Source organism: Pectinophora gossypiella, chromosome 8 (genome assembly GCF_024362695.1).
Source record: "Pectinophora gossypiella chromosome 8, ilPecGoss1.1, whole genome shotgun sequence".
Lineage (NCBI taxonomy): Eukaryota > Metazoa > Arthropoda > Insecta > Lepidoptera > Gelechiidae > Pectinophora > Pectinophora gossypiella.
Window position 1 is genome coordinate 7515720 of NC_065411.1, and position 12189 is coordinate 7527908.

The 12189-nt window shown below is 36.6% G+C and overlaps 1 protein-coding gene across 2 annotated transcripts in view; it reads left to right on the plus strand.

Annotated features, from left to right (window-relative positions):
* Positions 1 to 12189, plus strand: part of LOC126368968 (uncharacterized) — a 64708-nt gene that overhangs the window by 23127 nt on the left and 29392 nt on the right. For both annotated transcript variants that reach the window (XM_050013237.1, XM_050013236.1), the window contains exon 2: positions 3220 to 3346. In XM_050013237.1, coding sequence (XP_049869194.1) covers positions 3220 to 3346 — 127 coding nt within the window. The remainder of the gene's footprint in view (positions 1 to 3219; positions 3347 to 12189) is intronic.

Genomic DNA, 12189 nt, shown 5'->3' on the forward strand with positions numbered 1-12189 from the left:
TAACCACTAATGACTAGACAAAATGTGTTCAGAATTCAAAAATGGCTTCGGCGTATGTCAGCAGGCATAAGGAAGTATAGATAAGGTACAATCTTCTTATCGTGTAGGTTTGATTACCAGCCTCATCAACCCTGGTGTCAAGGGCCCCTGACGTGGCTCATGTAACGACTACATGCTTACTTCAGTAAATCGTTACCTGAACCAACAGCGTGCCTTCCGAACCACGGATCATCTTACTTTCGGACAATCATGTGATCAGCCTGTAATGTCCTAACCAAACTAGGGTTCACAAAATGATTTTTGTGATATGTCCGGACCCGGGGACTCCGGATCGTGAGCCGCTCAATTACTGGACCACAGAGGCCGTTATTAGGCACAATGAAAAACAGATTGTATACCTTGTCACAATAATCACACAAACGAATTATAGCTCAAATAAAGAAAAGGCTATCTTTCACCTGACAGCATGTCTACTCCGGTGTGAATACATCCAGTAATCAACCCACAAAGGCCTAAAGACACGTAATGTGCAAGCAAAAGCTAATACCATGTTGAAACAGCTAATACACCTTCGTTTCAAAGTGTCAGATTATTACGGATTAAAGAGACGGGGCAAGACTTCATACGGATTTTATCAGAGGAACCGGTTATCACCAAACTCGTCTAATTTGTTACCAAACACGGTACCGTTGTTCTATATATACTGTGTTGACGTGGGAGGCCGGTGGAGGGACGAATTCGATCTCAATTCGATACTAGTTACACGTCCAGAAGTTGCTTGACAAGTGGCCTTTATAGGACATGACGCGCTTGATGTCTCGACATGATTATCGACTTCAATCTAACAAGATATAATGGATAGCTCTAACAAATAAAACTTTCTTTTGTAAATCAGTCAGTCTTATATACTTGAATAAGTAGCTGTTACCCTCGACTTCGTTCGCGTAAAATCCTACCATTACAACTATAGAAGTTTCCATACGAACTTTTTCACCCTTTTTTACTCCCTTGGGGTTGAATTTCGCAAAATCCCGCCTTAGTGAGCTCCTATATCCTAAAAGGAACTCTTATGTAAAATTTGAGACTCAGTCCTACTACTTGTAGTTCCTGAGCTTCCGTAATGAGTGAATCAGTCAGTGAGTGACCGTTGTTATGGAAACTTTAAAAAAATGTTATCTATTTGTCTCTATCTATTTAAAATTACTAAAAGTGAAGACCCATTTCATTAACTTTTCCGTCACAAGGCGCACAAGTATTTGAGTAGTTGTCCTATGCTACGTACTATGTTTCGCTAGAGTTCACCTGCCCACAACTCGCTCAAGGTAATCAAATCCGTGGCGTCCCTGAGAAGCTTGTCAGGAATGCGGGCCCGGTTCCGCCGTAATTACCCCACCTGCCCCTCGTTCCCGCCGGCCATTGTAGACTCCACACAGATTTATAAAGATATTAACCTTTAATGAACGTTTCTTTCGGTTTCTAATGGTTTGTCTTACCACCCGGCGCGCGGAGTGGCGAAGTATCTTGAATGTTGAAAGGGTTGACCAGGTATTGGTATTCTGTTGGCGAAATTATCAACAATTGTAAGGGAAAACAAAAAGATTTCGAGACTCCGTTCAACTTTGACTGGGTAGGTGAAAAAAAAGAAAAATGTCCTTAAATCTTTAGGTATTATTAAGAGCCTCCTGGTTGCAATCGCAAAGGGGTGGATCTTCAAACACCGGAAGTCTACATCAAGAATAGAACCATCATCTCCCTATCATTATCCCGTTTTTCACAGGGTCCGCTTACTTAACCTGAAGATTTGACAGGTCCAGTTTTTACAGAAGCGACTGCATCAAGAAAAGAAGCTGTTTATTATAAAAAGACGCCCCACAAAAACAAGAAAATAACATAATTTAAAATTTTCACAAAATTGAAAAAAAAAAAACGGAAGCGGTCAGGTACGCAGGATATATTAAGGTGCGCAGACGTTCGCGCAAAACGCAGGCGCACACACTCGTCTTACCCCTCCTTGCTTCAGTGGAACGGAAAACCGATACGACTGAAGGAGAGGTCAGATGATGTGTCTGGCCGACGATAACTATTTGCCCTCTATCGTCGCCCTAGGCCATCCACCTTTTTCACAAAATAACAATAAAGTAAAGAGAATATTCGTCGAAATGACTAAGGTGGTGGTGGACGTCTTGAAATAAAGCGTATTATTAGCGTGAACGCAAAAATATCCCAAAATCGCTTTTACCAAAATGTGTTTTTGCAAATATCCAGTTAAAACTTACGGATGTAACATACGTAAGTTCTATCAGGATATTTGCTTTCCTAGGATATTTTTGTATTCATGGTAATAATAATATTGACTTTCGATGTTAGAAGATGCACTAAATCAAATAGCCAGATCAGAATCAAAGATTACATTTAGTTAAAGTCAATGGCTATTAGTAAACTTACTCTTGCGCACTGTTTAGCACTGAATTTCTTTGATCCAAGCGAATGATAGATAATGATAACGCTTTTCAATTAAAATTCTTCGGTTTTTGTCTCATAGTGATGGCTTGATTTATTATTAGCTAACAGCAGACTGTAATCCGATCCTACACGCGAACTTATAATAAAATACTAATTAGATCGTGAACCAACTTGTACAATGTACATTGTAGAAGTAGGTAAGTATTCTTAATTAATTAACGTACTTAAATTCGAAAAAGCATCATTCATTGAAAAGTGCAAGTTTCATCGAAATCCGTTTAGTAGTTTCATGTTATTGTAAAAATCTCGTAAAATGGCTCGTTGATGTCTTTTGTATGAAGGAAGCCCGTTTTAGCGTTAGTTATATTACAAATGGTTTGAGAGTAAATTGAAGAAAATTTGAAAATTGTCAAGGTTGTGTCGGACATGCATTAACGCGGTGCGGGTGCTGGCATGGGTTGGAGGAAGAGCCGACACTAGTGCTAGTGTGGATGACTTCAGAATTTAGATAGTTTCATACTTTTTATTAGACAGATTTTAAATTAGATTTTATTGGCACAAATCCTTGGACTTAAACATAGCTAGCGGAGAGTGGGTGTATTATACGACACAACTTTGTGACGCTATCAATAATCGCAATCGCAAGGGTACATAATAAAGTATTTTTGTATTTTCTCCTTTGTCCTCGTGGTCCACCTGGTTTGTCCTATCGATTCCCTTCAACAAATGTCTAACCTTTTCCTCTTTTTGTTCCAGCAATATGCAGCGGAGAACTCGGCAGGAAACTCGCAGATCCTAGACAGTCTGAACAACAAGTACTACTTCTACACGCGGACGCGGGGCCTCTTCCGCATCTGCTATCCGAAGGAGCGACCTCCCACTGGTAAGTCATCTTAGTCTTCTGACGTCCTATAAACAAAAGACTCACATTTGCTAAGGAGATTTTCTAAAAAAGTGCCTGAGCCTTGTTGTATTGACAATACGTATACATTATGTACATAGTATAAGTTCGTTCAATGAAATTAAGATGTTATTATGGCTGTTCAAATAAAGTGCAATATCGGTTGTACGAGTACAGTGTCGTTACACGCCGTTGCTTGTGATAAGATGCGCCGCGGACACTTTTTTACAGGGATTAAAGAATACGTAATACTACCTGTGAATACTACGTATAGAACGGTAATTTTCTGCCCCGCACCAATTCGTTCCGGACGGCGACTTCCTCTGGGTCTTACTTTAGTCAGACCGTAAGACGCTAAACAGTAAAGGGGATACGGCACGGACTGTTTCTCGGTCCCACTTAATCGTTAGGTGGCACACGGTAAAAAATAGTTTTTTTTTTGTATGGAGTCTAGTTAAAGACCGAAACATATACCATCTTATCATGCAGAATTAATTCTTGTATATTCGTAAGCATTTTGTAAATTAAGAATGCTAATGATTTATGACTTAGATATAAAAATCAAGGCATAGTAATTGCAAGTAAGTGAAGTTCTATCTCAATTATACGAAGCTCCTTGTTCGAGACGGTTTAACAGTGTAATCTACTTAAACCGTCTCGAACAAAGTGCGAGTATAATACTGAATTATTGCGAGAACCTATGTATTATCTTCTTTCAATGTTTTTGTTAAATAATGAGTCGTAATTGTAAGTAATTTTACAAGAAATAACAATATCAAAATAAACGTAATGACGTTTGACGGATTGGGTAAGTTTAGAAGCAAACGAAGCGTGATCGATTACAAATATTCTAAAGGTCAAGACCAATCAATCTCATTGAGAGAAAATATAGCTAAATCGAACGCCGTTTAGCAATTTAATGTTTTTAACATTATAACACATTTAAATAGAGTTATAATGTGAGTACAATAAGCCATATGCAGAGTGTTAGTGACATCGTAACGAAAACTTTGAGGATTGAATTTTTTTGATAGAATTGAAAATAACTTCAAAAAGCACAAAACAAATCATGGGCCGGTTTATGCCCTGTGTAAACCGGTTCATCTGACTAAGTAGTAAGTAAACAGATGAAGATAAGATGAAACCTGATGGCAAGCATATAGTATCGCAATTTACATTCGGCTCATGTTCGCCAACAGTTTGTCATGGTTAAATTAAGAAAATAAAAAGTAAATCGCGTCTAGCGAGCGGGTTAGACGGTCGCATGCGCAAATAACGGTGTACTAATCGCCTGTAGGCAGCAATGACAATATCAGTGATTCGCTTAAACAAACGTTTGCGTTGGTTAAATGATTGGCCCAATGGTGACCGGTGAGAAAATATAGAAACTGAAGTATTATTTAGGTATTATAACTATTATCATATTACAATACGTACAAGGAATAAAAATAAAATTGCTATTCAAAATTCTAGATCAAGTAATTTAAATTCATCTTTTTTGGGGTTATGTATACGTTTTTACAATAAAATACCAGATAATATTTTGAATTTGTCAGAAAATAAATTTAAAGCTCATGTAAAAAAGCTTATTATAAGATTAATTATTACCTAAAAGATAATAAGGTCTGGAATTAAATGTGTTCCTTTAGTTATTAAATAACTTGTGCCTTCATTGACTTTAAAGATGTGTTGCTGTTGCAGTTTTTTGTCATTTCTTCTCCTCAGCCATACCTTGCGAAAAGACATAAATTCAAAAATGTTACATTGACCTTCAACAAGTTTATCCATGATAATTACGTTGAATAAATGATTCTGTTATCTGATTTCTGATCGGCGTGTGAGTCTTAATCGATATCTATAGTATGAAGTGGCTGGTTGCCATCGAAAAAGTCTTCACGACTACGAAAGGTGGGCTTTATGGTTAGTTGTATTTTTTCCGCTCGCAGTTAGGATGATAGCTGCTGTATTCGTCCAGTCGCACTAAATACCTCTTCGCTCATCAAAATCAGTTGATTATACGTTCCGTCTACAGTTTCTTAGAAACGCGCAAAACAATCATAGTTCTTACTTTAATTGATCGTTTGTACATGGTAATTATTGTTCTTAAACCATTGGTGCGAAGCTTCATTGCCTGGCGAGTTATAGGATTATACCCCTTAATATTATACAGGTATATGACCGAGATTGGTTTGGCAGTTTCTGTGGTCAGTAGAACAGGTACGGTATAAGTGTAACTGTAATAATAGGTACAATAAACATTATTAACTTGTTTATTGGTTTAAGACAAAGTTATAAAGATTGTGGGGCGATTTATCTGCGAGTTCGAATTATTCGTTATATACATATTATGATAGTTATCACTCTATTGCTTCGGAAAGTATTTAATAATGAAAACACATAATAGCGGGTTCTTACCGCGTTTAAAATAGGGATATGAGACTACCGATAACATTGTATAAAGTCTATAAAGTATTTAGTAATCCTTAATTGCTGTAAACGTTAAAGGTTTTAAAAACTTTTTATTAGCTATTGATATTTTATTAAGTAAATTAAGAAAGCTTCCCTAACATGTTATTGGACAGGTAATCTAATCTAATTTTCAGGAACAACAACAAAATCGTTATAAAATCGAAATTCATAAAGTTACTGATAAGAAATCTTAATTCTAATATTATACATTTTGTGGCAAGATAAGTGTAACCGAACTATAAGAAACCTACAAAATCTAAATTGAATTCATATTAAAATAACAGGCATCTTAAGTCTGACAATAAAATAAATAATCATACGGCATGACACTGGAGTACGAACTACTTCAATTACTTTCCTTTTTTCGCTTTAATCAATAACAAATATTGGATTATTGTATTTAATTGAATGAAATAACATTGAGATCCAAATTACCCATTCTGGTATGTCAATCGTTTATGTTTGGCCTTAATATAATTCTGTAGTCGCCATCAAAACCATCAAATACTGGTTTTCTGATGGTATTTCGATATAATATTCGATAAAATTAAAAATCGGCAGTAATTTCTCTCCGACCGGTTCGAAAAATTTAAGTACCTAACATTGAATTTGGATTCCATTTTTAAAGCAATGTGAATGTGAGAATGTAATCCTAATTTCGTATCTTTACGCTAATGCATCCTACCTCTTGTTGTCTTATAGGTATTACCAGGATTTCCCTTTGGATTCTTACTGCCATTTTTAATTTACCTTTGCCTAAAAGTGAAGATTCTGCACTGTTATCGAACTTGGCAGGTATTCCGAAAATGTTATCAAATCAAATATACTTTATTGCACACAACATACAAAACAAATTAACACAGATGATGATACAGATACAGTACAATCTGGCGGCCTTATTGCTAAGCAGCAATTTCTTCCAGGCAACCAGTGTGTTATCTGAATCGATAAGGTGAAAGTTATATTCCTACGCTTATTAGACACCACAAATTTAAATTAATAATGCTTGTATCAAGCCTACATAAATCCAAATCTTTGCATTTCATTAGATGCTTGTGGCCATTCAGCAAGTTAAAACCAAACAAAATCACAGTTTTATTTTAAAAATTATAAATGAGTGATTTATGTATCAATCACTATCCATAATTATACAGTAAGCGTAAGTGTGTTTAATATTCCCTCGAGCAATGAAACTATTATCGTTATTATACAAAAGAATTGGAGCAAATGTATAAACGGCCGTCAAGGTTTTAGTGTCAGAGAAATTGTACTGGAAAGCTGGGCTAGATACCATATGATTGTATGCACTCGAAAATTATAGCTTTTGTCGGGTTACCTGTCTAATAGTTTTACTAATTCGTATATTATTCAAAATAGCCAATGTTTATTGCGTGTAGACGCATGGTGTCGGAAGAAATGAGGTCTCTGTGTTAATATGTTCAGAGAAAGAGATGCAATTTATTATTTAAATAATGGGTCGAGTTGTTGTTATGGTCAAAGCGTGCTGATTGTGTATTTCGTTTTTAATTTCTTATCTGTGCTCAGTGCGGGGTAAGTAATCTAAATGTGCGGTTTTAACCCAAAGTTTAAGCTTAGAGTAGATTGTATTAAGAACTATGCTAATATTTATAATCTAGGTAAATTGACAATTTCTATTATTCCTTCTATATAATTTCTTCTTTGCTATTTGCATGCAGTGTTTTCTCAGATTGTCCATCTAGGGAGCGCCAAAATATCAAAGATATTTAGGACCTGTTTCGTAATTTTCACTCTCTCTCAATATTATTTACCTACTTATTATCAATGTCGTCATCTGCATGCACAGACGAAAGTTCCTTGAACTCTCACTTTGGCGCGATGGCGGTGCTCTTCGATATTACACGTTTCCGGTGTCAACAGGTTCGAAATTCGAAAGCCGGGTGTAATGAAGGGTCATATATTCAACTCAAGTATATCGAACCTTATATGTTATCTGCTAAGGTCTTTCAAGGTAACAGATACGTGTTTAATTGTGTCGAATTTCTCGAAGGTCTAGGATGTACGTGCGTACTAAAGTTGTATGCTAGACGACGGAGTGCCTAAAAAGCGTGTCTCATTTGAATAGGAATTTGAATTGGAGACGTTCGAACGGATTAGGATTTGGGCAGTCTACGTATTCACTTTCTTTTTTCCGTGGTATAATTTTAAGACATTTTGATATTTAAAATATCCCAACCCGTACGTCTACCATACAACTGTGGTTCACTAGATATCGCGTCCGCTTTTAGTTCGATAGCTCTTAATGTGGTATGAATTAACAGTCAGATAGTCATAGAAAAATTGTCATACTTAGTTAATTACCTATTTCCAGATAAAAGTCATTGTCTCTCACTTAAGTAAATAATAAAAAGTACTCAACGTTTTTACAAAGTTTTATCAACAGCATCTATTCTATTACACTGTGTGAAGGGTGGTACGTGCTTAGCGTAGTACATTCAAACATAGATCTCAAACAATGTCCCAAGGCTGATGGTTTGTATCTACAATAATATCACGTATAGCTTGTAACAACCTAGCGTCAATTGATACGATAACTGATTGTAACAAGTAAGAAACTAAATTATAGGTATAAGGTTGCATAACCTCAGTTATTTAACAAAACATTTGTCAAGAATGTGCGTAGGATTGAACATAATTTGTTTGAACTACAAATTAGCAAGGAGATTCTACACCAGTTGTTGATTTTTTACAATATGACAATTCGGCACTTTATTCAAAATAATATTGTTCTTTTTTTAAAAAAAAAAACAAGCCACGTTATAATATTTTTTCTGATTCATTTGTTTTTATGTTTATGCTTTTTGGCAAGAAGGCTAGTATTAACTGCTACTGACTTTTGCTAGACAGACATGTATTTTGTAGGTACCAACGAAACTGTTGGTTTAACTGTCGAAGTGTGTCCAATAGACAATGGGTTCGGAACCTAAAGGCCGTCGCCCACCTTTGGCATCCGAGGTCACGACCCTGACCCAACGCTTAAATACTATAAACAGACTTTTATTACGTTTTAATTACCAAGGGATACATTTTATTTAATAACAAAGGGCCGTGGAATTGAAGAAACTGTTTTTTACAACAATTTGACGATTAGAGTTTCGATCACGCAAAAACGAGAGCTGCTGGAGATATAAAAAATAAGTGTTAAGATAGAAACTACAGTTACAGACCACCCTGATTCGTCACTGCATTTCACATTTCCGCATATTTGATGCCGCCGTACTTAACTCTGTATTGCTAGCCACGAATATTGAACGGTATTTACATAAATTAAAAAGTAAAAGTGGCCAGTTGGAGTAACAATTGCCACAATAGCACTCGTGTTCCGTGACAGAACCAGCGGCTGAGTGGTTGAGCAAGACGTGTAATCGGCACAATGTTTAATATTAGAAGATCACGCGATAGTATAGTTTGCTATCGTTCGCCAACGTTTTTTGGGCATTTTATCGTGATGTTTGTATAATAAGTCGTAATCTATAAATAACATAACTGTAATATAAGTGGGTACCTAAAACTTTTATTCATATTTTATGGATTTGGAATACTCCATCCGACAAAACGAACCCTATCGTCGCAAACTCTCTTTCTAGGATGACATGACGCACTCGTATAAAGGTCTTAATATAATTATGATTAACCATCAATGCAGACTTTACCTTTCTCAACAAAACCTGGTTTGTCATAATCTATACGGAAAGAGGGAAAGAGTAAAAAAAGGCAAAGAGAAAAAGTTTGTATTCGCGATGCGATGTATTCAATCAACCATGTCGACCCACTTGACTCGCAATATACCATCATGATACTTTCTCGGTAAAATTGAACTTCTTAATACTACATTAGAGAAACCAATATTCCTTAAATCAAGTATTCCAGTCTGTTTATCATCTACTCAGATTTGTAATAACAGTTTATGAAGCGATATTTCAACCTAAAATACCTCTAGCTTACAGAATGTTAAATTCCTTCCATCTCTCTAATATGGCTGGCTAATATTTGCAAAGCTGTTTGACTGGTCACCTTACGTGTACATAGTTGATGTATAGGTATAGATGTAAAGGTGAAATTCCATTCATTCAAGATGGAATTCAGTTTACAAACTTTACCAATGGAAAGTTTTTCACTTGTAAGTGTGGTATAAGTTAAGTATCTTTTGTTTATATACCTACATTTACTAAGCAATGTTGGACTACCAGATATACAGGGTGTTAGTAACATCGTAACGAATACTCAGACGGATGATTCAGACCATTATTCTGAGTTAATATCAAGTGGAATTTTCCGTCGCAAAATTCATGTTATTTTTTTAGTTTTTTAAAATTATTTTCAATTCTATACTTTTGCGATGGAAAATTCCACTTGATATTAACTCAGAATAATCAGCTGAATCATCCCTCTCAGTATTCGTTACGATGTCACTTACACCCCATACAAGTACATACAGTAGCCATACAAGTAGGTATGGGTGTTAGTGACATTGTAACGAATACTGAAGGGGATGATTCAGACCATGATTCTGAGTCGATATCAAGTGGAATTTCCTGTCGGAGAAGTCATGAAAATTTTAGAGGTTATTTAAATTATTTTCCGTTCCATACTTTTGCGACGGAAAATTCCACTTGATATCAACTCAGAATCATGGCCTTAATCACCCCTCAAAGTTTTCGTTACGATGTCACTAACACCCTGTATACTTACTTAAAGAAAATAAAATCCCAGAATATGGTATTCCTAGAGTCATAGTCTGTCTGTCGCCAACTGGTTTCAAGTTAGATTCACACTTTCAATAAGATTGTTAAAGTGTAAATTCAATTTTCGTAAAATATAGTGGTAGGTACAGGATATCTCTTTTGCGCTAATTCTAGGTTGCAGAATCGGCACTTATAAAATATAGCTTTAGGCTGTTTAAAATTACAAGATAATTGTGGAATTTTATGCCATCAACTCATCAGCCGTAACTTATTTTTCACTTGTCATCTGAATGGGCACGAGCAGAGCAGGTATTGGTGAAATCTTCGCGCTACAAAAATACCGGTCTGCGTCAACGTTATGCGCACCTCACTCGCGAGGAGATGTGCAAACAAGTTCTCGGGTTTTATCTCGGTTGTTATCAGGGTCCCGCTGCAGACCTTAATTATATTATATAAAGCTACAAACCCATGTACTGACTGACTGACTGACTGACTGACTCACTGACAGGGTTGTTCTCCCAGAAGGAGCGTCGGGGGGTAAAAATGGTGTATGGGGGGTGTGATCAAGATCTCCCAGTGAGTATGGGAAAACTTCCAGATCTTGGAAAACTGCTCCGCATCAGGGAGAGACCCTACAGTCTGGCGCAACCATTATACCTGGATCAAATTTTTTTTCGCAAAACCTACTTAAATCTTGGTCAAATTTAATTGCGGGTAAAAAAAAAAACAAAATGGCGGAAATAAAGATGGCCGCCATACAAAATTTTATTTTTTCCGAAAATGTCTCGGGGGTAAAAACTGTGTATGGGGGTGTAATCGGAACGTATTGTTGAGTATGGAAAAACTGCTCGATCTTGAAAAACTGCTCCGCATCAGGGAGACACCCTACGGCCTGGCGAAACTATCGCACCTAGGACTTTTTTGTTTTCACGAAACCTATTTAAATCTTGGTCAAATCCAATCCCTGGTGAAAAAAAACCAAAATGGCGGAAAAACAAGATGGCCGCCATACAAATTTTTAGTTTTTCCTCAAAATGCCTCGGGGGTAAAAATAATATATAGGGATGTGATCGAAACGTCATGTCGAGTATGAAAATACGTTTGGGTTTCCGATGTCTGCTCCGCATCAGGGAAACACCCTACGGCCTGGCCAAACCATCGCACCTGGAACTTTTTGGTTTTCACGAAACCTATTTAAATCTTGGTCGAATCCAATCGCCGTTGAAAAAATTTCAAAATGGCGGAAAAACAAGATGGCCGCCATACAAAATTTTCGTTTTTCTCGAAAATGCCTCGGGGTGAATATGATGTAAGAGGGATGAGATCAAAATGTCATATTGAGTATGGAAATACTTCCCGACCTTCAAAAACTGATCCGCATCAGGGCGGCACCCTACGGCCTGGGAAAACTATCGCTCCTGGAACGATTCTTTTTTCACCAAACTTAATAAATTCTTGGTCAAATTTTATCGACGGTGAAAAAAAAAACAAAATGGCCGAAAAACAAGATGGCCGCCATACAAATTTTTGTTTGTCCAGAAAATGTCTCGGGTGTAAAAACGATGTATAGGTGTGTTATCGGAACGTCATCTTGGAAAACTGCTCCGCATCAGGGAGACACCCTACGGCCTG